General features: G+C 42.4%; 1 protein-coding gene across 1 annotated transcript; it reads left to right on the top strand.

The window, feature by feature from the left end:
- Nucleotides 1-80: 80 nt before the first annotated feature.
- CPSF3 (cleavage and polyadenylation specific factor 3) lies at nucleotides 81-26,649 on the top strand. Its single transcript, XM_032213706.1, has 18 exons — nucleotides 81-276; nucleotides 3,952-4,015; nucleotides 5,625-5,722; nucleotides 7,503-7,631; nucleotides 7,795-7,972; nucleotides 9,845-9,934; nucleotides 10,675-10,825; nucleotides 12,246-12,421; nucleotides 14,360-14,518; nucleotides 16,191-16,337; nucleotides 17,034-17,186; nucleotides 17,706-17,814; nucleotides 18,964-19,062; nucleotides 21,262-21,356; nucleotides 22,632-22,719; nucleotides 24,189-24,258; nucleotides 24,483-24,579; nucleotides 26,404-26,649. Exons 1-18 carry the CDS (start codon nucleotides 206-208, stop codon nucleotides 26,506-26,508), a joined length of 2,079 nt encoding a protein of 692 aa, XP_032069597.1. The 5' UTR covers nucleotides 81-205; the 3' UTR covers nucleotides 26,509-26,649.
- Nucleotides 26,650-27,483: the final 834 nt, after the last annotated feature.

Here is a 27,483-nt window from a genome sequence, read left to right on the forward strand (position 1 = left end):
TCCAAGCGCTCGCTTTCTTCCCTCTTGTAGGGGCGGCAATATCAGAGTACGCATGCGTACTAGGAGATGTCGTGTTTCCGGTTCGTCTTAGAGCCCATGTGTGTCTGTGTGAGAACGAGAGAGAGAGGGAGGGACAGAGAGGCGTCGGGGAGGTATACCTGCCGATGAAAGACAAGACGAGCCGCTCTTCCTCCTCCCGCTAAAGATGTCGGCCAGGAGGAGGACCGAGGCCTTCGTCCCGGCTGAAGAGAGCGACCAGCTGCTGATTCGGCCCTTGTGAGTGACGGCGAAGCGTTGGTCCTCGGAGTTCTGTCCGCGCTCCCTCTGCCCTCGGCCCTTCCCCTGATTTCAAACTCTCTCCCAACGCTCCCTTCGGCCTGGAGGTCCCTGGCGTTGCCTTGAGAGCCTTATCAGGAACTGTCAGGATGATTGATTGATTGATTGACTGCTTATTTTTTAATTGAAGAGTTTTAATAAGTTTTACAAATATTTCCCCTTCCCCTCCAACCCTCCCTCCCCCCCCCAACCTCCCAGAGCAAAATACAATGTATAAACATTTAACAATCACACACTAACATAAGCTAACTCAGTGTTTCCCAACCTTGTCAACTTGAAGATGTCCGGACTTCAACTCCCAGAATTCCCCAGCCAATGCTGGCTGGGGAATTCTGGGAGTTGAAGTCCGGACATCTTCAAGTTGACAAGGTTGGGAAACACTGACTAACTAACTATAGCATCCTACCTCCCTCTTGTACTTTAACTCCCCTTTTATTAAACTGAATTTAAATAAATTATAACATTCCTTGTTCATTCATAGGCTAATTGAAATTTCTTAGTCCGATATTTATTTTGAATGCAGCCAATCCATCTTCTCCATTCAAACTTGTATTTCTCATCCGAATGGTCCTTCAAATGTGCTGAGATTTTGGCCATCTCTGCTAAATGTACTACTTTTAACGTCCCTTCTTGAATAGTAGGCAATTCTTCCTTCTTCCAGTAGTGCGCCACCAACAGCCTTGCTGCCTTTATTAAGTTCAGAATCAAATTAGTCTCTATAATTAGTCTCTATAATTATACCTAACAAGAACATCTGAGGAGTGAACTTTATCCTCTTTTTAAAAATATTTTGAATAATCGACCATATTTTTCCCAGAATGCTTTAACTTTTTTTCCCTACAAATCCATTGATTGATTGATTATTTTTTAATTGAAGAATTGTAATAAGTTTTACAAATATTTCCCCTTCCCCTCCAACCCTCCCTCCATCCCAACCTCCCGGAGCAAAATACAGGCTATAAACATTTAACAATCACACACTAACATAAGCTAACTAACCATAGCATCCTACATCCTTCTTGCACTTTAACTCCCCTTTTATTAAACTAAATTTAAATAAATTATAACATTCCTTGTTCATTCATAGGCTAATTGAAATGTCTTAGTCCTATGTTTATTTTGAATGTAGACAATCCATCTTCTCCATTCAAACTTGTATTTCTCATCTGAATGGTTCTTCAAATATGCTGATATTTTGGCCATCTCTGCTAAATTTACTACTTTTAACATCTCTTCTTGAATAGTAAGCAATTCTTCCTTCTTCCAGTACTGCACCACCAACAGCCTTGCTGCCTTTATTAAGTTCAGAATCAAATTAGTCTCTATAATTAGTCTCTATAATTATACCTAACAAGAACAACCGAGGAGTGAACTTTATCCTCTTTTTAAAAATATTTTGAATAATCCACCATATTTTTTCCCCAGAATGCTTTAACTTTTTCCCCCTACAAATCCATTGATTGATTGATTATTTTTTAATTGAAGAGTTTTAATAAGTTTTACAAATATTTCCCCTTCCCCTCCAACCCTCCCTCCATCCCAACCTCCCAGAGCAAAATACAGGGTATAAACATTTAACAATCACACACTAGCATAAGCTAACTAACCATAGCATCCTACATCCCTCTTGTACTTTAACTCCCCTTTTATTAAACTAAATTTAAATAAATTATAACATTCCTTGTTCATTCATAGGCTAATTGAAATGTCTTAGTCCGATGTTTATTTTGAATGTAGTCAATCCATCTTCTCCATTCAAACTTGTATTTCTCATCCGAATGGTCCTTCAAATATGCTGAGATTTTGGCCATCTCTGCTAAATTTACTACTTTTAACGTCCCTTCTTGAATAGTAAGCAATTCTTCCTTCTTCCAGTAGTGCGCCACCAACAGCCTTGCTGCCGTTATTAAGTTCAGAATCAAATTAGTCTCTATAATTATACCTAACAAGAACATCTGAGGAGTGAACTTTATCCTCTTTTTAAAAATATTTTGAATAATCCACCATATTTTTTCCCAAAATGCTTTAACTTTTTTCCCCTACAAATCCATTGATTGATTGATTGACGCCTTCTCTGGGTTGTGTAACCTTCAGAGCAGCGGTTCTCAGCCTGTGGGTCTGGACCCCTTTGGGGGGGTGTCGAATGTCCCTTTCACAGGGGTCGCCTAAGACCATCGGAAAAGACATATTTTCGATGGTTTTAGCAATAGCAGTTAGACTTACATACCGCTTCATAGGGCTTTCAGCCCTCTCTAAGCGGTTTACAGAGTCAGCATATTGCCCCCAACAACAATCCGGGTCCTCATTTCACCCACCTCGGAAGGATGGAAGGCTGAGTCAACCCTGAGCCGGTGAGATTTGAACAGCCGAACTGCAGAACTGGAGTCAGCTGAAGTAGCCTGCAGTGTTGCATTTAACCACTGCGTCAATGGGGAAACAAGAGTCACTTAATGACCATGTTACTAACTTAACACTTGCAGTGATTCACTTAACAACTGTGGCCAAAAAATTTGTAAAATGGGCAAAACTCAGAAAAAACTGTTGCTTAGCAACAGAAATTTTGGGCTCAATTGTGGTTGAAGGCAAAGACTTACCTGTATGATAAACTGGAATTAAGTGGAGTTTTGCTTTTGAGTTTGTCTGGGCAAATGACTAATAATTATTAGGAACTAGTTTGGCTTTCCCTGTAAATTTACTTGCAATTGTAGTATGTCATGTCTTTGCATTGCCTCTAGATCACTAAGAGTCAGACAAGCATATTACATGCCTCTGAAAGGCTGTGGGCTGCCTGATTGTGGAAGAGATTATTGTTGAGATAATTTAAATTCTATTAAAAAATGTTTTCCAAATGGAATATTAGCCTGTCCCAAAATGGTTAAAATGCTCATAAAATCTCATGCATATCTTTGATTGATGCAGGTATTGAATTGTGCTGCAAAAACCCAGATAACCACTGGAGTAAAAAATAAATTTCTCTTTGTTGCCATTTCTAAAAGTCTGGATTTTTAGAAACCTGGAAACTTATGCAAGAAGGAGGTTTTGAACGATGTTGTCAACTTTTGTTATATACGTAATATTTGGGTTCAGTGAGCTTCAAGTATCGATGTGGGGAGAAGGGCTTTCGGAAATTTTGTTCCACATCCGAGTGAGGCTTCAGAAAGTTGAAAAGTTGTACAATTGCTGGGATTTGATGTAGAATATCTGCAAAAAAACACCCCCCAAAATCCCTGATCAATAACTTGGTATTGATCTCCCAAACATGTCTAGTATAGTATGCACAGCAGTTATCTCTATTCCTAGTTTTGATACTGTATAGCCAAAATTAGATAAGGTTTGATTAATTCTACCATAATTGTAGTTGAGTGAAAAAGACCATGTCACAGTGATGTGGTTTAGGTCATTTAAATAAATTTGAGTTCATCTTAAGAGTTCAAAGTTTAGGCCTAATGGTTCACACAGCCAAGAGTTCTTTAAATAAGTTATATCATTCTGCCCAAATGAGAGTATTGAGTTAAGGTAAAAAATCTCACCGTGTTTGAATAGTTGTACATGTTTTGTTTATTTTCAATAAATTGAGGGTTGTTTTTTTTTAACTTCCTTTAACAACTTTTACAGGGGTGCTGGGCAGGAAGTAGGAAGATCATGTATTGTTTTGGAATTTAAAGGAAGGAAGATAATGGTAATGTAATTTTCCTGTTACATTATTTGTAAAGTTCTTAATTTTAATTTTCTTGTTATTCAAGTGTGTGTTTGTTCTTAGCCATTAGAGCGACTCCTGGACAATATTAATAGTTCTATGTTAAAACAACTTTTAAGAATAAATGTTTTTGATAAAATATATTGCATATGATTATAATCTGTAATAAAATATACTCATGTGTCTTGTAATAAAAGTACAGTAGCTGCTTATTCAGTTGTGGCTAGATCTACCTGAGGTTTTTCTTATCCATTTTCATGCACCACATTTGGCTGTAAGGCTTTTTTGTTCAAAATTCTCAATTTATTGAGAATATATATCATTCAGTGTCTTCACTTAAATGTATATTCTGAATCCTTCCCCCCAAGTGTATGTATTTTGGGTGGAGGACAGTGGTGGGTTTCAAAAATTGTTCGAACCTACTCTGTGGGTGTGGCCTCCTTTGTGGGAGTGGCTTACCGCCCATGTGACCGGATGGGAGTGGCTTACCGCCCATGTGACCGGATATGAAGATGCCGACGACACTTGTCAGAACCACCTTAAATTACCTCCCACACAGCACTGGCATGCATAAGAATATGATGTAAACTTGTTTTTTAAAAGGCATCTTTGGTTTGCGTTAAAACAACTTCAACACACGCAATGTTCTGATTGCACCACAAACGCAGTAGTCATCCTTACCTTTCACAGAGGCACTGAGTTTCATAAATATGAGCATGATAGTGTAGAGTAATCACATCCAAGGACCAGTGGTGGGTTTTAAAAAAATTTGGACCCTCTTCTGTAGGTGTGGCCTGCTTTCCGGGTCCACTGGTGGAACCTCTTCTAACCGGTTCGGTAGATTTGACGAACCGGTTCTACCGAATAGGTGCGAACTGGTAGGAACCCACCTCTGGTGGAGGAGTATAGAATTAACAAGGTATATCCTTGGCTATTTATATGGTTTTTACTTTGTTAAAATTTCTTTAATAAAAATTTTTTAAAAAAAAAAAAAAAGTCCTGAAATTATCCCTTAGCTCTCAACTTAATCTGGTCAACCTCCGCATAGATTTACATCAACTTTAACATTTGGTGGGTTTGGGCATGAGGGGACCGTCCTAGAAAAAAAATTGCACTGCCACATTCTTGTTGGCTATTCAGTAAGGAAATAATTACATTTTGAGGTATTCATCTTGGCTATTCCATTTTTCTGTTAATTATACAAAGATGAGAATGTTTGAATAATGTTCCATTTTAATGAAATTTCAGTTTAAAGCTAGTCATTGTATAGCTTAGACTTTATTTCAATATTACTTGTACACTACATTCAGGGCAATAGTATTAAAATTCATCTCATCTCCATTGCTGTTAATGTCATAGAAAATTTCTACTCGTTCTATTTTTTTTCTGTAGCGTACTGGCCCAAATATGGACAATTCTTGATTATTATCATATGAAAATAACATGCAAATCCTAAGATTAGAATAACATTACAAAATATTTAAGTATGCAGTATAAGCTTCATTAGTTTGACTTCAGTGCCATAGATGTACATGTATGTTTACCTCTAGTCATTGGTAATATTCTTCTTGATTTCAATATGCATTTTCAGCTTGACTGTGGAATCCACCCTGGCTTAGAAGGAATGGATGCTCTTCCTTACATTGATCTTATAGATCCAGCTGAAACTGATCTCCTTCTGATAAGTCAGTAAGTGATGTATGATCTATCTTGCCTTCAAACTACTATTGTGGCAGCTGTAGTCTTCAAGAAACTGTTTCTGGGTTCAGCACAGAAACCACAGTGGTTGGGTATGGCTAAGCACAAAACTGAAAATATATTCTTTTTCAAAGCAAAAAACATTGTGATTTTGAAGTTATGTCAAGCTGGTTTTGGGAGGACTGCCATTTGGCAGAACCAAAACCATCTTCCCCATCCGGGTAAGTGTGGTTTGTGCTCCAACTTGCCACTGATTGTCTAATCACCTTGCTTTCCTTACCTCCAGAGGTAGTATTCTGCCGGGTTTGGACCGGTAGCGGAAGTTTTGGGTGGCCCCACCCACCCGCCCCTATCTCATTTAGGCACTTGTTTTTAGCCAAAGTGCATGCGCGGAAGGCTAAGCACATGCTCAGACGGGGTCACATTTGCGAACCGGTAGGGAAGGTAAGCGAATACCACCCCTGCTTACCTCCCTTGAGTTTCTCCATCCCCTGCCATCATCACGGTTCTTGGCTTGAAACATGGCATATTTAACCAGCCTATCCACTGCCCGGATCTTCCTGTAGTCTGCCTTTTCATCATTCTTACAGTGCATTTGAAGCCAAGGAGTTTGTCTGTAGCCACAGCTAAAGGACAGTAGGAAATGGAAAAACTTGAAACGAGAGAGCTGAGATGGGGCAGAGCAGTTGAACAGGATGCATTGAAATCAAGGACATTGATGACAACTATCTAAATCATCCACCAGCTCTCCCAGTCATCCCAGTGCTTTTCTTTCATTACATTCCCTAGATTGCTGCTACATGTCGTTGTCTTTCACCCCATAACATTTCTGCCTGGATCACTTCTCTTTCAGTCTAGAAACAGACCAAAATCAGACAGAAATGGAGCCTCAGAATTCCTGCCATGTTTTGGTATATGTATATGCTTTCCCCCATCCATAGACTTGAAGCTTTGTTCTGTTCTTAGAAATGTGTTCTGACCCCACTCATCCCACACCAACACACACTCATGAGTCAAAGACAAGTTACGGCATTTAATTAACAGACAGACAGGTCCTTGGCAGCAAACTGGCACAGACAAGCTTGGGCAGCAACCCAGTACAGATAAGCCTTGGCAGCAATCCAGCCTGCCAAGCTCACAATAATGTTCTCCGATATTAATTCCTGCGTTGACTCTGCAAGAGGGGCGTGTGCACAAGTAGCTTTTTATAGTCTGGAGAGGAGCCTAATGACCACCAGCTGAGTGCAATTACCTCCTGTAACTGCGCAACTGTTCCTGACGCCTATTAGCTCTTCGGTACCGAGCATCCAGGAACAACTCACTGCTGGCATCCGGATCACACTCCCTTGTCTCCTCCCCACTGGTCCAAGGCTCAGGCGCCACCTGGTGGCCAACCAGCCTCTCTGCGCCCTGCTAGGAGTCGGAACCCTGTCCAGGGTCCTCCACATCCTCCAGAGCCGACTCAGAGGGTCCCTCGCTGTCGGAATCTGGTGGCAGCTCCAACGGCTCCTGCTGGGCCAGAACCGAAATGTAATGGATTGCACCCTCCCTTTGCAGTCCCAGTCCTGTAAATGTTACAAAGCTGACTGATTTGGATTTGTCTGACTGAATTTCGAATGCTAAAGAAGTATAGCAGATGTGTTCTCATTGTGGTTAAGTATTTTAATAAAACAAAGATACATTTTTAAATGTATCTGTTTGCTGTAATAGCGTCTACCTCAGTTCCCATCCACTACCCGCAATTTTTCTTTTTTTATTTTGACTATTTCAGTTTCCATTTGGATCACTGTGGCGCATTGCCGTGGTTTCTGCAAAAAACCAGCTTTAAAGGAAGAACCTTCATGACCCACGCTACAAAAGCAATTTATAGATGGCTGCTCTCAGATTATGTCAAAGTCAGGTCAGTTAAACTTTTTAACGGGTAAGAAAAAAAACAACCCTAAAATAATACGAATTTTGGACTTGGGATCATGTGAGTATTTTCTAAGCCCTTCCCTATTATAAAAATACATCTGAAAATCTGTTGAACAAGATGATGATCTGCCCTTATTGTTTTTATTTAGCAATATCTCTGCAGATGATATGCTATACACAGAGACCGACCTGGAAGAAAGCATGGAGAAAATTGAAACAATAAACTTTCATGAAGTGAAAGAAGTGGCTGGCATCAAATTCTGGTGTTACCATGCCGGACATGTTCTGGGAGCAGCCATGTTTATGATAGAGATAGCTGGAGTGAAGGTATTTCCTTAAAATGTGGAGAAATCTCTGGAACTCTGTTTCTATGAGTTTGCCATTTCAGAGGAACTAGGTTTTTTGGGGGGGAGAGGGGGGTATTCTCTTTCTCTTACACCAGCAGCTTGGAAGATTAAAGGCCCATGATATGAGCTGTTTCCTTTAGCACTGGAAGGAAAGTAATCTAAACAGTATCAGAACATTGTGCTTAACATTATATTTTGCTATGTCATATTGGTCCTGTTGTGGCCCGCCAGCAGCCAGCGGAGCTGGTGGCAGACTCAGACAGTGAAAAGGTTGGGGAGGAACATGGGCCAGTCCTGGAGTCTGGGGAAGGCTGTGATGAGGGCAGGGATAGCAATAGCAATAGCAGTTAGACTTATATACCGCTTCATAGGGCTTTCAGCCCTCTCTAAGCGGTTTACAGAGTCAGCATATTGCCCCCAACAACAATCCGGGTCCTCATTTTACCCACCTCAGAAGGATGGAAGGCTGAGTCAACCTTGAGCCGGTGAGATTAGAACCACCGAACTGCAGATAACAGTCAGCTGAAGTGGCCTGCAGTACTGCACCCTAACCACTGCGCCACCTCGGCTCTTCAAGGGATAGGGCCAGGGCCGTCCGACAGTTATCAGCTGTCTTCGGAGTCGGATATCAGTGGGGCAGAAGAACAGCTGGAGCCTGTTCCCAATGTGTGCATGCGCAGAGCTGCCAGGAGAAGGAAATAGCTAAGGAACAAGGGCCAACTGAGGAGTAAAAGCACAGGTGGATGGTGAATCGCCCCTCCTATAGGGAATAAAGTGAAAGGGGAGGGGAGTTTGCAGGAGACAATTAGTTCAATCCATTAGGGTGAAGATCTGTTCCTGACATCTTGCCAAGTAATTGCTGCTACAGCTTGGAGTTTGGAAGATATCGGCCTGGCAACTCTCCAAGCCTGATAAAGGTCTGTAGTTGTGAAGTCTCATGAAAGGCTGTTTGCCGGGACTTTGCTGGAGAGGAATTCCCTTTAACCTGAATAAAAGAGGTTTTATGGGGATGAGGAGTCGGCTTCATGATCTTGGGAAGCCTAGGTCAGAAAAGGCTCCTTGTCAAGCACTTGCTGTTAATCCACAGTACACTTAATCCAAAGTATTAACAGTACACGTTTGGAGATACTAAGGCAATAAACCAAAAGGTTGAGTTGAGTTGAGTTTATTATATTTCTATGCCGCCCTATTCCCCGGAGGGGGCTCAGGGCAGCTCACAACCAAGTCAGGGGGGGGGGGGGGTTTACAAATAAGAAAAAAAAAACATGAACAAAACAATACCACAATTTAAAACTCTCAACAACCATACCATTCGAAGGGGGACAAAAAACTCATTAGCCCCAGGCCTGTCGGAACAGCCAGGTTTTAAGGGCTTTGCGGAAGGCCTGGAGGGTGGTGCGTGTCCGAATCTCCACGGGGAGATCGTTCCATGGGGCCGGAGCAGCCACAGAGAAGGCCCTCCTCCGGGTGATCGCCAGTCGGCATTGGCCGGCGGATGGAATTCGGAGGAGGCTTAATCTGTAGGATCTAATCGGTCTCTTGGAGGTAATTGGCAGCAGGCGGTCTCTCAAGTACCCAGGTCCAATACCATGAAGGGCTTTATAAGTGACGACTAGCGTCTCGAAGCGTATCCGAAGACCAATAGGCAGCCAGTGCAGCTCGCGGAGGATAGGTGTTACGTGGGTGAACCGAGGTATACCCACAATCGCTCGCGCGGCTGCATTCTGGACAAGCTGAAGTCTCCGAATGCTCTTCAAGGGCTGCCCTTGAAAAGTCATGGATTAGACTGTTGAACTTTTTTTTGTTATTTAATCTTTATAATTACAATGTCGTTTTACTTCTTTCTTAAAAGCTTTTATACACAGGTGACTTCTCAAGACAGGAAGACCGGCATTTGATGGCAGCTGAGATTCCCAATATTAAGCCTGATATTCTGATCATTGTAAGTTTCTTCTTTAATATATCCTGGTATGTACATCAATTCACGTAGATACACATCAGGGGTGGGTTTTAACCGGTTCGCGGCAGTCCCTGCGAACCGGTTGGTCGGCGAACCCGGAAGTAAGTAACTTCCGGGAACGGCGAAGGGCCCGCCCGCCCGCGCTCCTTACCGGTCTTTGAAGGCTTCTGCGCTTCCACGCAGGCACATGGCACATACAGCGCCTGCGCGAGTCTCCGCGAGCAGCTGGAGCATCGCGCAGGCGCTAAGACGCATGCGTGAACTGCGCGCGTGCACGAGGGCGCCGCCGGCCCCATTCCAACCGAACCGGTTGGAACGGGATTAGCAACCCACCCCTGATACGCATACACTCTTTTTTCTGGATAATTCCCCTGCCGCAGTGTGGTGTGCGCAGCCTCGGTCTTGTGCTCCCTCTTCAGTGACTTGTGTCCATCTTTTTCGTTAGCTAAAGATGAAGTCATATCAGACAGTGAGACTTAGCTTTCCTCTTGTTTTTGACTCGGTAAATATCGATCATCCAAAGGAGCAGCTTGATCTAAAGACAATTCATTATTTGCCAGCAGTGTAATTGGTCAATGGTTAACACTTGAGAACATCAATTCTGTTTTGTTTTATCCCCATCAACCTGGTTAGAGATTTTTTTTGTACAACGAACTCCAAAAGAATTGAAGATTGTGATTACGTGCATATGTAGTGTTGTAATTCTTCGACTATTTGTCTAGGAATCAACATATGGTACTCACATCCACGAGAAGCGGGAGGAGCGGGAGGCTCGATTCTGTAACACTGTACACGATATTGTGAACAGGGGAGGACGAGGCCTCATTCCTGTGTTTGCTTTGGGAAGAGCTCAAGAATTGCTTTTGATTTTGGGTATGTATTTACGGGATACTTCTAACATGCACAAATTGCTTCCTTAACATGTTGTCTGGGCCTCTGGATGTAATAATAGAGGTAATTGGAATCCTTGACTCTCGAAGGGCAGGTAACTTTCATTATGTGCACCTGGAGCTGCCTTTAATGATCACCCATCTTTCATATTAACACTAGACAATCCAGTGTTGTATAACACCAATATTGAAGGAGCTGTGTTGGTTGGCAACACAGTCGGTTCCCAGCGTTAATTCCAGATGCTGATGATAACCTTCAAAATCCAACGTGACTAGGAGGAGCCTTGCAATTTTAGAGACTTCAATGGTCTTGTCGATCAGAAAGGTCGGCAGTTCAGCGGTTCAAATCCCTAGCGCCGCGTAACGGAGTGAGCTCCCGTTACTTGTCCCAGCTTCTGCCAACCTAGCAGTTTGAAAGCACATAAAAAATGCAAGTAGAAAAATAGGAACCACCTTTGGTGGGAAGGGAACAGTGTTCCGTGCGCCTTCAGCATTTAGTCATGCTGGCCACATGACCACGGAAACGTCTTCGGATAGCGCTGGCTCTTTGTCGTTGAAACGGAGATGAGCACCGCCCCTTAGAGTCAGGAATGACTAGCACATATGTGCAAGGGGAACCTTTACCATTTTTTATAGGTACTTCTGGATAACAGTCCCAACTTCTCAAGATTTGTGACAGGAGACTCACAAGAGCTCCCTTCCTGTAGAACGTCTTCCCAGAAGACAAAACGCAACCTTATTTTAAGAAGCTTTTAAAAACATTCCTCTTCCTGGGTACATTTTGAGAAAATTTGAGAGACCGCCTTCTGCCAATTACCTCCCACAGACCCGTTAGATCGCACAGGGTCGGCCTCCTCCGGGTTCCGTCTACCAGCCAATGCCATCTGGCTACTACCCGGGGGAGGGCCTTCTCTGTTGCAGCTCCGGCCCTTTGGAATGAACTCCCCGCGGAGATTCGGACCCTCACCCTTCTCCAGGCCTTCCGGAAAGCCGTCAAAACCTGGCTGTGCCCGCAGGCCTGGGTTGATGAGTTCCCCTCCCCTCTCGACTTGTATGGCCGTATGACTCTTGTGTATTTTAATTATATGTATTGTGTTTGTATCCCCTTTCCCCTTTTGAGTTGTTCGCCACCCTGAGTCCCTCCCGGAGAAGGGCGGCATACAAATAAATTAAATCTGAATCTGAATCTGGGTAAGAATGGGAGCTGCACCTGAGCTTTGAATATATCTAGCTATTTTGATGATGAACTATAAAGCATTATATTTTTTATGGTTTTATGGTGAGGAATACAGACAATATAAATGTTACATTGTGGCACGATACTGGCTTTGCAGATATTTTTCAGAACTCAAATATTTGAACAATTTTTAATATTAACTTCATGTTCTTGCCTGTCTGTTTAGATGAATACTGGCAAAATCACCCTGAACTACATGAGATACCGATATACTATGCTTCTTCCCTGGCAAAGAAGTGCATGGCAGTGTATCAGACCTACGTCAATGCTATGAATGATAAAATCCGCAAGCAAATCAATATCAACAATCCCTTTGTATTCAAGCACATTAGTAATCTGAAGGTCAGTGTGAATAAATATATTGCTACAGAACATGCAAGCTGAATCCAAATAGATCTAGTTCTGGTTTATGGTTGGGCTTCTTAATTGCCCTAATCTAGTTATTGATAAATGACTCCAGTGCCTGCAAGTTTGTTGTCAGATCCTCTCCATTAGATAATTAGGAAAGAAGACCACAAGACTCCATGAGTAGAAATCAAGTGTACTTTTACTAATTATAAATGATTAAAGGCATAGCGAAGCGAAGTCTGATTATTTAGGCGCGAAAGCGATTGATATATAGAATAGCCCATTCCCCACCCCTTGGCATCACAGTTACAGTCCAATCATAATTCTCCCAAGTGTCAGGTGTGAGATAACTTCAAAAGGCATCACGAAGATGGAATGTCGGTGCCGTTAGTCCTGGCGGGAATCTCCTACGCATGCGTAGTCCGTCAGGCAGCTGAACTCCAGAACCTTCCTCCAGCACAATGAGTACCGGTAACCCCTCCCAAATACCACGCCCTCCCTCCCCGTTTCATGGCAGTCGAAGCAACAGCAAAGCAGAGGCTGACATTTGTTAAAAAATAGATTGGGAAACAGATGCTTACAAAGTTCCATTCTCCCCTTCCCGGCTCCAGAATAATTTACATTTTGAGATCTTCAGCAATCAGAAACATAGCTCACTAACTGTAACTAATATATTTAGATGAGCTGCGGTGGTGCAGTGGTTAGAATGCAGTACTGCAGGTTAATTCTGCTGACTGCCAGCTGCCTGCAGTTTGGCAGTTCGATCCTGATCAGCTCAAGGTTGACTCAGCCTTCCATCTTTCCAAGGTGGGTAAAATGAGGACCCAGATTGTTGGGAGCCGTAGGCTGACTCTGTAAACCACTTGAGAGGGCTGTGAAACACTGTGAAGCGGTATATAAGTCTTAAGTGCTATTGCTGAGTTCTATTATGAGACAGTCCTGATTTCCAAAAGTTTGGCTACCATTTACCGAATGCAGGATTAGAGTGCCCTTTTGAGGTTACAGATATTAGGAGCTCTTCCTGTAATTCTTGCGGCCTACTAAACTTTCAAACTTTAATGGTATTTGTATGCCGCCCACTCCCTAGGGACTCTGGGCGGCTCACAGCAAATAAAAACAACAATAAAAACCTTTAAAACATTTAAAATTACAAAATTAAAATCAACACAGCATCCATTTCATCAAATGGGGCTGGAATACTCAACAGCCCCAGGCCTGCCGGAACAGCCATGTCTTAGTTGCTTTACAGAAGGCCGGGAGGGTGGTGAGGGTCCGGATCTCAGCAGGAAGCTCGTTCCACAAGGCCGGTGCAGCTACAGAGAAGGCCCTCCCTCGGGGAGCCGCCAGCTGGCATTGTCCGGTCGACGGCACCCGGAGGAGGCCCAACCTGTGTGATCTTATTGGTCGTTGGGAGGTAATTGGCAGGAGGCAGTCTCTCAGGTAGCCAGATCCAATACCATGGAGGGCTTTAAAAGTAACGACTAGCACCTTGAAGCGAGTACAGAGACCGATCGGAAGCCAGTGCAGCTCGCGGAGGATAGGTGTAACATGGGTGAATCTCGGTACACCCATTATCACTCGCGCGGCTGTATTCTGGACCAGCTGTAGTCTTCGGACACTCTTCAGGGGCAGCCCCACTACAGCGATCTCCAATCTTTCCAGACCGTCAGCGGAGGGGGGGGGGCAAGGGGATGTTTTCCACGAATGCAGCTTTGCATGCACACGCATTTGCCCACTGTTTGCGTGGCCTGATTCTAAGCCACAAGACCAGAAGCACCTCCTCTTTGCTGTGAGCATTTTAATGATAGGCATCTTTCTGGAACTCAACAGCATGCAGACCCAGCCCAGATATATGGAACCCACAGTCCTTATTATAGAATCTGACTCTTGCAAATGGAAGCGCAACACCATTTTTCTTCTCTCTCTATCTAGAGCATGGATCATTTTGATGACATTGGCCCCAGTGTGGTAATGGCTTCCCCTGGTATGATGCAGAGTGGCTTATCCAGGGAATTATTTGAGAGCTGGTGCACTGATAAAAGAAATGGAGTCATTATAGCAGGTTATTGTGTGGAAGGAACCCTTGCCAAGGTGAGATCTTCTCTCTACGATGTGGAAGGCGTTAGTGTTTGAGCACTCTTATTGGTGTGTAAAAGACAACTCATACTTGGTTTAATCCAGTGGTTCCCAAACTTGGCCACTTTAAGACTTGTGGACTTCAACTCCCAGAATTCTCCAGCCAGCTCTGCAGAGCTGGCTGGAGAATTCTGGGAGTTGAAGTCCACAAGTCTTAAAGTGGCCAAGTTTGGGAACCACTGGTTTAATCAAATAAATTTGGTAGCATGTCAATGCAGAATATATACACTATACTTACATTGATATAGATACAGCCTTATTATGCATTTATTTCATACTAAATGTTCGTTCTTGCTTTGCAATATATGTAACAAATGGTAAAACTTAATTGGGTAATAGTAAATCATCAGGTATGAAAGACCAGAGTATTTGTAACTCAAGGTTGAGCTATGGGATTCTTGGTGCTCTCCGAACTCAGTTGTTTTCTTACAGACATTTCATTACCAAACTAGGCGACATCATCAGTGCACTCAGCACCAAGAAACCCACAATTAGATACGATAAAGGGGTTCCAGACATTAATTCCTCAATCCGCCAGAAAGCATGTGTTCTAGGAGACTGAACATGTGAGCATGTGTTCAAGAATGATTGAAGGCCCTGCATAATCTCAGACACTCTCTAAAGATGCACACAAAAGCTCTATTTGTAGCATCACACAGAGAATTTAGGAGCTCACCCAAAAATGGTGGTCTTACCTTTACTGCCAAGTAGTGGCCTATGTCATTGCCTGGCGGTATTCCTGTGCACGTACGTGTGTATTTTGCACATACTTAAATTAACTTACACCCAGGCTGTTTGCCCCATGGCAAGTGAGTCCAATGACTCCCTGTAATTCGGTAAACAATTGTCTGGATGATCTTCAGTTCTTATAGTAATTTCTTTGTATATATTTCCATCATACCTGGGTGTTGTGACCCAGCAGGAGCCGTTGGGGCTGCCACCAGACTCCGACAGCGAGGGGCCCTATGAGTCGGCTCTGGAGGATGTGGAGGACCCTGGACAGGGTTCCGACTCCGAGCAGGGCGCAGAGAGGCTGGTTGGCCACCAGGAGGCGCCTGAGCCTTGGACCAGTGGGGAGGAGACAAGGGAGAGTGAGCCGGAGGCCAGTAGTGAGTTGTTCCTGGATGCACGCCATCGAAGAGCTAATAGGCGTCAGGAACAATTACACAATTACAGAAAGTGATTGCACTCAGCTGGTGGTCATTAGGCTCCTCTCCAGACTATAAAAAGACTACTTGTGCACACGCCCCTCTTTGCAGAAGTCAACACAGGATCAAATGTCAGAACATTGTATGAGCTTGGCAGGCTGGATTGCTGCCAAGCCTTATCTGTGTTTATTGCTGCCCAAGCTTGTCTGTGCTGAGTTGCTGCCAAGGACCTGTTTGTTAATTAAATGCCGTAATTTATCTCTGGCTCGGAGTGTGCTTTGGTGTGGAACGAGGGGGGTCAGAAAACTTGGGTATTTTGTAGTGAAAAGCAGAATCATTGAGATGTTGAATTTGGTAACTTGACCAGACTGGTGCCCAGAATTGTTAGGCTAGGCATTTAAAAAGCATGTTCAATATTTTTCTGTTGAATATGAAATAATAAAATATTGTTGGAATTTGTGTATTTTCCGCTGTTGCAGCATATCATGTCCGAGCCTGAAGAAATTACAACAATGTCAGGACAGAAACTACCACTGAAGATGTCGGTGGATTACATTTCTTTCTCTGCACACACAGATTACCAGCAAACCAGCGAGTTTATTCGGGCCCTCAAGCCCCCCCACGTGGTTAGTATCTAACTTCCTTTCACGACATCGAATAATTATTGATCAGTTCTCAACACAAGTTCAAGGCGTTTTATTTCAGGTTCTCAATCTAATGTTAACCGTCTCCTTTCCTGTACGAATTTACCATTCAGCCATTATTTAATATCATATTTATTAACTGCTTTTCAATTGTTTCTCAAAACAATCCTCCTCAAAAGTATTATTTTAAAACTGGTTCTTCAGGAAATGCTGTGACACATATTGAGATAATAATTGTTGAGGGGGGGGGGGAGTTCCAAGGAAGAAACAAGAACATCTGAAAGATATAAGAAAACAATGATTTAATGAAAATCAGAATTTTTTTTTTTAATGAGTGCTCATATCCCAAATCTATTGTGCATTTCGACACTTGTCCACCACCACTTTCCTATAGCCTATTTCACTGGCAAAAAATGGAAAGGCTTTTGGGGGGGACAGCTTTTATGAAACACCGAGAGAACTGAAGGTTATCCTGCTCCCTTTGTACTTTCCGAGCTGAGAAAGTTGGGAAAGATTAGTAACATTTGAGGACCAGGAAGATATAACCCAGTACAATGGAAATTGTACATAAACCGTTAAAACCGTACTCTGCATGTAGTAGCTGCTCTCTCTTCTCTTCCTCTCCTTATCTCAGCGATGACCTCCTTAATTGTGGATATGCTTGTATTTGTCGTGCAGATATTGGTGCACGGTGAGCAGAACGAAATGGCTAGACTGAAAGCTGCCTTGATACGGGAATATGAAGATAACGACGAAGTCCACATCGAGGTCCACAATCCTAGAAACACTGAAGCTGTGACTCTAAACTTCAGAGGAGAAAAACTAGCCAAAGTAAATGCTAATCTTGTTTTTTTGCTCTAACAAGAATCTTTTCATGAATCTTGTTATTTTTCTTAACTTAAAGTATGTACAGCCTACTTGTATATAGGAATAATAAACTGTATAAACTACTGTGGAAAGAATAGGGCTTTTTCTCCCATGGTTAAAAGCACAGGACTGAAGGGATGGAGGGTGACAGTAGTAAAATGCAGAGTGACCATGGAGATGCTCAATCATCCAGATCAGTGTTTCTCAACCTTGGCCACTTGAAGATGTCTGGACTTCAATTCCCAGAATTCCCCAGCCAGCGAATGCTGGCTGGGGGATTCTGGGAGTTGAAGTCCACAGGACTTCAAGTTGTCAAGGTTGAGAAACACTGATCTATACATTTACTTACACATTTACCAATGAGCCTAATAGGGAAACATGCAGCTAAAGTGTTATCTTCAATTGTTCAACTAGAGATTATACATTTGATTCATCTTTCTATAATCTCTCCTAATAGTCACAATTTTGTACTTTTTTTTGTAGGTAATGGGTTCTCTAGCTGATAAGAAACCAGAACAGGAGCAGCGAGTTTCAGGAATACTAGTTAAAAGAAACTTTAACTACCATATTCTTTCTCCTTGTGATCTGTCCAGTAAGTAAAAGTTATCCTCCTCACCCCATATTCAATAGTTCGTGTATTTTTAACAAGCCAAATGTGTGCTCTTTACTCAAAAAGTCATATTTCTCAGTTTGAATATTCAGGGATGACAATGATTTCATATTTGTAAATTTAAATGTAGTCTATAGTGTTTATACAGTAGCTAAATACAGTTTAAGTGTAGGCTATAAGTTTTAAATGGAGAAAAATTCAAAAATATTTTACAATACTCTAATATCAAGTAAAGACTAAAACAGTTCTTTGAAATAAAAGTCCAGAAATTACACCTGTTCAAAGCTTTTGACGAAGAGAGACTTCACCTCATGGGGCTGCCCCTGAAGAGTGTTCGAAGACTACAGTTGGTCCAGAATGCAGCCGCGCGAGCAATATTGGGTGTGCCTAGATACACCCATGTTACACCTATCCTCCGCGAGCTGCCCTGGCTCCCCACTGGTCTCCGGACGTGCTTCAAGATGCTAGTCGTTACTTTTAAAGCCCTACATGGTTTAAGACCTGACTACCTGAGAAACCGCCTCCTGCCATTTACCTCCCAATGACCAATAAGATTGCACAGGTTGGGCCTCCTTTGGGTACCGTCGACCAGACAATGCCGGCTGGCGGCCCCTCAGGGGCCTGTAGCTGCGCCGGCCTTATGGAACGAACTACCCGTAGAAATCCGGACCCTCACCACTCTCCCGGCCTTCCGTAAAGCCACCAAGATCTGGCTGTTGATTAATATCCAGCCCCTCTTTGACAGAATGGATGTTGTGTTAATTTTAATATTGTATTTCTTATTTTAAAAATTTTAAAAATGCTTTTATCTTGCCTGTGAGCCGCCCAGAGTCCCAATGGGAGTGGGCGGCATACAAATTTCATTAAACTAAACTAAACCTTCAGTAAAGGTGTGCCCCATCAAGACTGCTCTGCACATTGCTACCTGAAACTCACCTGAGCTCTGCCATATCTCTGCTTTCTTAAGGCAGATCCTTTGTGGTGATATGATGGACCCTCTGAAATGAAATAGATCTGGAAAGGATCTAGTAACATTCATATCACTCTCTTAGATTAATTGAAGAATATTGTAGGCCCCAGTCTGTGGCACGTACTAAAGATTGTCTTTTTTCCTTTAAAAACTCTTCCAAGATTACACAGATCTTGCCATGAGCACTGTGACACAGACACAAGCTATTCCGTACACAGGGACATTCAGTCTGCTTCATTACCATCTACAAAAATTAACAGGTATGGAGATGAAATACTTTAGAACTATTTTTTTTTTAAACAAAAAACAAAACCTTTTCCTCTACTACTCTTCTGGTTGCTAAATTCCACAAGATTCAGTTTGGTATTAAAATTTTGAATGAATAAGTGTAATGGGAGATGAATGATTAATATTCTGTAGGATAACAAGATCAGAGCAAAATCCTAGTAGGCTTACTTGTGAGCAGATGTTTTAAGGACCGGTCAAAGTTACGATGGCCTTGGAAAGGGTGCTTTACTAACCCGTAAATCATTTCTGGTTGTTATAAAACGTCGGTCGTCCCCCCCCCCACTCCCCATGGCCACAAAACTCCAATGTGGGGCTTAGCAACCTGTTCACGTTGATGGCCAATTGCCAAGCACCCCATGATCATGTGATTTTTAAATCTTCTCTGCTGACTTCTCCAGAAAGTCAGTGGGGAAGCTGGTAGGGAAGGTTGTAATCCACTGTTGCCTGTCAAGAACACTCCCTCTTATTTCCTGGGGGCTGGCTAAAAGAGCTGCCTTCCAGGGTGGGGAATCTCATGGAGTTGAGATTTCTAGCCACACTGAGGATTTCGCCTGTCTTCTGTCCACTGGGAAGAAATCCCTTATTAGGCTATAAGGGACACAGTTAAATTCCTTTAAGATTTTACCTCCATTCCTATAACCCAATGAAGGATTCCCCCTACTGGTCAGATTTTCTGTGGAAGCTCCCCTTCATCCACTGAAGATTTTAGTTCCGTTCCTGCAGCCCAATGAAGGAACTTCCCCTCTGTGAACCTACCCAGATCTTCTTATTCCTTCCTGGAGCTTCTTACCTGAGATTTGTCTGCTTAACCAACTGGGAGATCCCTTAATGATCGCAACCTGGAGTAGTGAGATTGCAGACGTTGAGCGAAAGTGATCACTCAGTCATCTTGCTTAACTTCCATTTTGCTCAACGACCAAGATTCCCGTGCCAGTTGTGGTCATAACTCGAGGTCTATCTGTAAGCTGCTTTTTCACAAGCGTTAAAAGATCCTCAGTTACTGGGGCACCTCCGAAGCTCACTGGAGAAGGCTGTGCGAGATATCGAAAGATACATTTCAGAGCAGACCTGGAAAATCTCATTACCTTGGAATTGGCTGAGCAATGTATCACAAAATTGTGTGTCATGCTTTTGTGATTCCAAAGCCGTTGCAGCAAGGATGGAAAATGATGATTCCATTTATTTTGACTGTTTGGATCTGCTTTAAAAAGATTAAAAAGGGTAGAGCATGAAATTAAAATGGTTTCATCATTTGTATTTGAATGTATCTGATTGACACATCCACTATGTACACATCTGCTAAGCCAGAACACAATTTGCCTGGTTTGAGTTTAGTATCTGGCTAGAATGTGCAAGCCTAATAGCATTTATTCAATAAACTATGGTTAAGCAATCCAGGACTTCGCAAATCTGGTCATTATTTGCCCATCCTGGATTGCTCCCAAGGTTGTCGGATGTGTATCATAGAAAGAAACAAGAGCCAGCAGTCCAAACACCTATTGAATAATAATTTAGTGGAATGTGTGATTGGATGAGTGTTGTGGCCCAGCAGGAGCCGTTGGAGCTGCCACCAGACTCCGACAGCGAGGGGCCCTATGAGTCCGCTCTGGAGGATGTGGAGGACCCTGGACAGGGTTCCGACTCCGAGCAGGGTGCAGAGAGGCTGGTTGGCCACCAGGAGGCGCCTGAGCCTTGGACCAGTGCGGAGGAGACAAGGGAGAGTGAGCCTGAGTCCAGTAGTGAGTTGTTCCTGGATGCCCAGCACCGGAGAGCTAATAGGCGTAAGGAACGGTTGCGCAGTTACAGGAGGTGATTGCACTCAGCTGGTGGTCATTAGGCTCCTCTCCAAACTATAAAAAGACTACTTGTGCACACGCCCATCTTTGCAGAAGTCAACGCATTGACTAAAAGTTGGAGAAGTTTTGTAACTAGCTTAGCAGGCTGGATTGCTGACAAGGCTTGTCTGTGTTGCTGCCAAGGTCCTTATCTGTTTGTTGTGCTTGGTTTTCAGCCACCGACGTTTTGGTTTCTTGCTATTAAAGTACATTCCAGTTAAGTTTGTCTCGGCATTCGTTACTGGATGGAGGAGGGGGGTCAGAACAGGTGTGTATATGTATATATGTTACATGACAAACTTTGTTGTAATTTTACTGGTTAATATTTTTTTAAAGGTGACATAAAAGAAATAGAGGTCCAGGATAAGCCAGCTTTGAAAGTTTTTAAAAACATTACCGTGGTCCAAGAACCAAGCATGGTGGTGCTCGAGGTAAGGACAGCGTGGCGGTTTTCTTACGGTACGTTGTACATTGCTTTGACAGAGAATGAAACTGTCTTATCATATATAAAACAGAATGGCAGTGGCTTTGCTTATCTGGCTCTTCTTCTTTTTCCAGTCATCAGTCATACCGTTATGCTTGTACTTTACAAAGCAGTAAAACAACAGTCCAGCTCCAATGTATTATTAGCATAGAATTGACAAAATCAATCTGCTATAGTCCATCTAATCTTGCACTCATTCCTCGCTTTGTTCTGCCTATGCGCAGCTGCAACGCAGACTTACCATTTTTTCAATTGCCATCTTTTAAAAACAAATCCCATAAATTAGGGGACTGAGCCGAGGTGGCGCAGTGGTTAAATGCAGCACTGCAGGCTACTTCAGCTGACTGCAGTTCTGCAGTTCGGCTGTTCAAATCTCACCGGCTCAGGGTTGACTCAGCCTTCCATCCTTCTGAGGTGGGTGAAATGAGGACCCGGATTGTTGTTGGGGGCAATATGCTGACTCTGTAAACCACTTAGAGAGGGCTGAAAGCCCTATGAAGCGGTATATAAGTCTAACTGCTATTGCTATTGGAGGCTAAAACAAATGAAGAATGGTTGCAGGAACTGGGATGTCTAGTTTGATGAAAAGAAGGACTAGGGCAGACATGATAGCAGTGTTCCAATATCTCAGGGGTTGCCATAAAGAAGAGGGAGTCAAGCTATTCCCCAAAGCACCTGAGGGCAGGAGAAGACGAAATGGGTAGAAACAAATCAAGGAGAGAAACAACTTAGAACAGAGGAGAAATTTCCTGACAGTTAATTAATTAACAATTAATCAGTGGAACAACTTGCCTCCAGAAGTTGTAAACACTTCAACACTGGATGTTTTTAAGAAGATGTTGGATAATATTTGTCTGGTGTAGGGTTTCCTGCCTAAGCAGGGGGTTGGACTAGAACAGTGGTTCCCAAACTTGGCCACTTTAAGACTTGTGGACTTCAACTCCCAGAATTCTCCAGCCAGCTCTGCACAAGTCTTAAAGTGGCCAAGTTTGGGAACCACTGGACTAGAAGACTTAGTCCCTTCCAACTATGTTATCCTATCCTATCCTATTCTATTCTATTCTAAATAGATTGCGATACTTAATTGGACAGTCTATACTGCTAATTAAATAATTGTTAAACTATTAATTAATGGACAAATCTCCCTTGTTTTTCTGAAGGTCAGACGGTGGAGCTATCTGGTTTGATTTAAACAATCTTTGTTCCCTCTTTTTTTCTTCAGTGGGTAGCAAATCCTGCCAATGACATGTATGCAGATACCGTAACAACAGTGATTCTAGAAATTCAATCAAATCCCAAAGTTCACAAAGGTATTCACTATTTTCATTTGTTTGAGAAGTATAGACCAGAAATGCATGTGTTGTTCTGGAAGGGGGATGCCAGGCAATTTCGCAGCTTAAAGGGCAGTGATTCTCTCATTCCAGTAATGTGGTCCACTATGCACAATTTAAAACTAATGAGGCTAAAGTAGATCATTCCCCATATCAATGAAGGAGATGGTGTTAACAGCTTATTTCAATTAATTACATTTAGGAATAGATCTCTTTAATACAGTTTCCTTCACGTTAAAACTCAGTTCCCAGTTCTTTCTTTCATGTGTCCATGTAATTTTCTTGGCTGCAGTTTTGAAAGTAGTTTGCTTCTCAGATTTTATGGAAGTTTTTTTGCCTCCCCTCTAGCCTACATTCCTAATTCCTCGCAAGTCTCTCATTCAGCAAATAAACTGTTGATTTGGCTGACTTTGGATTTAATGGACAAAACCTTCTGGGTCCAAACTTCAGGCAATAATGGACTGTTTCTCAAGATTTTATCCCACAAAATCTGATAAGTGCATCTAGATCAGTGGTGGGTTCCTACCAGTTCGGATCAGTTCGGCCGAACCAGTAGTGGTTTGGCGGCCTGGGGCGCTGGAACCAGCAGCGACCCAGGCCTGCCACGTCCCCGAACTGGTTCTCCGGGTAGTGCCGTATGCACCGCCATCTCGTTTTTCGTTTCTGCACGTGCGCAGAACAATTTTTATTGCACTGTGCATGCACAAGCAAACCAGCAGTAGTGCCTGGTGGAACTCACCCCTGATCTAGATGTTTGCTCCTGGAAACGTTACCTCCTTTTATCAATAAAATTGGTTTGCTTGTGTACAATTATGTTTCAGGGCTCAAAAATTCCAATTCAGTCTTTAACTGGCCCTTGGATCTTCCTTCTTACTATAGCAATAGCAGTTAGACTTATATACCGCTTCATAGGGCTTTCAGCCCTCTCTAAGCGGTTTACAGAGTCAGCATATTGCCCCCAACAACAATCCGGGTCCTCATTTTACCCACCTCGGAAGGATGGAAGGCTGAGTCAACCCTGAGCCGGTGAGATTTGAACCGCCGAACTGCAGATAACAGTCAGCTGAAGTGGCCTGCAGTACTGCACCCTAACCACTGCGCCACCTCGGCTCTTACTAGTCTGTTAAATCAAAGGTTCATTGTATCTCTTCAGCTTATCAGATAAAAGAAGGTATGTTTGTCTATAACTGAAGATCTAAAAAATTTTCAGAATTATCTGATTCATGCCCCATTTAGTTTACTCAATTTTATAAAGAAAATAGTTTCTACTTCAAGAAACTTGGTTTTGTGCCCACATTTTCCTTCGTATGTGAAAGAGGATTGTTTGCATCTTTCAGAAGTTTGGTTGGAAGTGTTACTCTGGCTATCTTTCCACACAACACCCCTACCCTTGGGGAAAGTACATAATTAGCAATTAAATTACAGTATTCTCAATTGATGTTTTTCAGCGATGATGCATAAAATTCCAAAAAAAGAAGAAATAGAAGATTACCACAAAAAAATGGAAATTATGCTACAGTAAGTTATGAGTGCGCATTTAACCGAAGAATCACGGTCTGCATGATTTAGAGTAACACCCAGAATTATCCTCAATCAATGTTCCATTGACCTGAATGGACTTTCTTTGAAAGAACAGTTCACAGGACTAGAGTGTTAGTTTCCTTAAACAGACTTTATTCTAAATGTAAAACAGCAGCCAGCAAATGAATATATTTCTAACATTTAGCCTTTTTTTTTGGTAGGGACATATTTGGAGAAGACTGTGTGAGTTCAAAGAAAGATAATGTGCTCAGCATCACTGTGGATGGAAAAACAGCAAATCTCTCATTGGATACAAGGGTAAATACAGCTAAATATTATAATTAGAGCATTTCAATATTTAATAGTCATTTTGGAGAGTTAGAACCGGCCAGATATCAGTATGAAATCAGGTGAAAATAGTTGAGAATCTCCACTTAAAAGCTTTAAGAAAAAAAACCATTTTTTTTTTAAAAAAAAAAAACTAAAAGGACAAAAATAAGGGGAAATGTTGGTAAATTGAATACATTATAATCATTGATGCTTCACCAAGGGCACTCGGAATGTGTTTCAGTGAAATAGAAATATTTTTGTTACTGAATGTTACAGCAACCTTACTATGCCAAAATATATTGAGTTCTTAAGAGCTGAAAGATTACAAGCTATCAGTTATTCAGTTCAGCATCTGCACTGTTGTTTCTGCACGTGGCACGACAAAACGGCGCTCGTCAAAATCGCGGTGATAAAATCGCGGCGCTAAAGCCGCGACGTCATCACCACGCGTCATCACTGCCGCAACAACAGCAACAGAAGGGCGCTTTAAAACGGCGCCGCGACAGAAAGCCGACTTCAATTAAGGTAAGCGTTAGGATTAGGTTTAGGGGTTTGTTTTAGGGCTAGGTTTAGGGTTAGGGTTAGGTTTAGCGTTAGGTTTAGGGTTAGGTTTAGGGTACTGAGTGCTTGGGAATGCGCGAATTTGCCCTCCGCGATTATGTCATCGCGGTAGGGTCGCGTTTTTCCTTAGCGCTTAGAACGGCGCGAATTAGTCTTCGCGCTTATGTCTCCGCGGATAAGGGCTTCGCGGATTTGTGGTGGAACCTTTTCTGCATTCCTGGTCTCATAAGCAACATTTTTTAGATAGCTTACGTTAAAGGACCCTGAAAGCATCTGTAAGCATTTGGAGTAAACTAAGAGCTACCCTGCTCGGTGTATCTGCTTCCTGGGTTTTCACAACTTGTCTGCGTACATAAAAACACACCAGACAAAAAAAATGTTTGCATTGGCTAGGGAAAATAAAAAACATATTCTCTAAGCAAAAATATGCTTTGTGACCAATGCATAGGTTCCCAATTGTTTGATCCAAATGGCTCGACCGCATTTACTTGCCGTAGTATTCTAAACTATTCTAGTCCCTTCTAGCTCATGGACATGTTTTATTTTTTCCAGAATGTTGTGTTTGCAAAATACGTATCCGCAGCTCTCAAAAAAGGCATAGGCCCATGTTGCAAACACTCAAATTCCCTTCCACAATGTATAGTTTCTCTTTTTGTATTAACATTTTTTTGTGCTGCCACTTATCATAAAGAATATTTTTTTTCCCCAATGCTGGAGATCAGGGAATGCATCCAGTGGACCTTGCATTCCCAAGTAGTTATAGGCCTGGGGTACTAAACAGGCCTGTGGAATTTACCGTGGCACGACAAAATCGCGGTCCACTAAAGCGCGCCCGATTAAAGTGCGTCGCTGACGTCATCAGCAGCGCGACGACAAGGACCGCGGGGAAAAAAGGGCGCTTTAAAAAGCGCTTTTAAAGCAAGCCGATTCACGTAAAGGTTAGGGTTAGGGTTAGGGTTACGTTAAGCGTTAGGGTTAGGTTTAGGGTTAGGTTAAGGGTTAGCGTTAGGTTTAGCGTTAGGTTAAGGGTTAGGTTTAGGGTTAGGTGTAGAGTTAGGTTTGGGGGGGTTAGGTTTAGTTTTACGCGTTAATTTTACCTTTACCGCTCACAGCGTGCTTTTTTCGTCGTGCTGTGATGACGTCAGGTACGCGGTTTCGTCGAGCGCGCTTTAGTCGAACGCGGTTTTGTGGTGGAACCGGAATTTACATCCGAAGGCCACTTAAGGTTGCCTCTGTTTTGCTCTCTTTTAGACAGTCGATCATGAACCAGGATGTGAAGATGATGATGAAACTCTTCGGGAAATGGTGGAGCTGGCAGCACAGCGACTTTACGATGCCATCACTCCTATACAATAAACTCGTAGATTTTGTATATACCCGTCGGGATCCTCTAATGAGTTTACACTTTTTAAAAATGTTCCTCCGTTAAAATAATTTTGCCCCCAGATGGGCAGGCCAAAATAACTTCTGTTTGTGTCTACAATTAAAAAATGTATTATAAAAAAAAGCTCATTTCTCCTGGTTCATTGGCTAAAGTGGACTATGAATGACCAAAATGCAAAAACTGAGATTTTAAAAGGATTGTCTATTTTTTTTTAAATGTTTCAACATATTTTTGTTATTAGACTCATATTACCAGAAGAATCAGAATGTTTTGAACTTATCACCTTAACCTGAATTTGCATATCCTAGAATTCACAGAAGTTGCAGTACAGATAGTTCAGGACTTACAAATGGTTGTTTGATGACTGTTTGCAGTCACAACAGCCACATTGTGAAATGCTTAAGCTCGGAGTCTTTTAGAATGCTGGCTTCATAGCAATTTCATCTTTGGAGGAGAAAACACTAGCAAACATCATTGTTATCAGTAAAATTTGGAAAGGGCCCTTCTCCAAAACACATACATGATTTTGATAAGGAACCTTCTGAACTATTGTGAAAATGAGGCCTGTCCTACACTTGTGCCCCCACCCCCGCCCTATAGATACCCCTGCTAGGTCTCTAAATGCCCCTTGGTTATGCCTCCTCCAGTAGAAAGAAGCTTTGTGATCAACTCTTTCTTTTGGAATTAAATTGCTATATTGCATTAGGTCTCCACTTTCTACTTCAAATGGTTCCAGTTTCTAATGAAGATGAGATATTAAACAGCTGACCCAGACAAGCAATTAAATTATTTATATATATATATATACACATACACATCATACACATCATACACATATATAACTTTAAATACATACCTATTCTCTGGCTCATCTGATAAGAAGAACTCTGTGGCTTAGTGGTTAACACATCTGCCTAAGATGCAATACAGCACAGGAACTGCCGCGA

Source organism: Thamnophis elegans, chromosome 3 (genome assembly GCF_009769535.1).
Source record: "Thamnophis elegans isolate rThaEle1 chromosome 3, rThaEle1.pri, whole genome shotgun sequence".
NCBI lineage: Eukaryota > Metazoa > Chordata > Lepidosauria > Squamata > Colubridae > Thamnophis > Thamnophis elegans.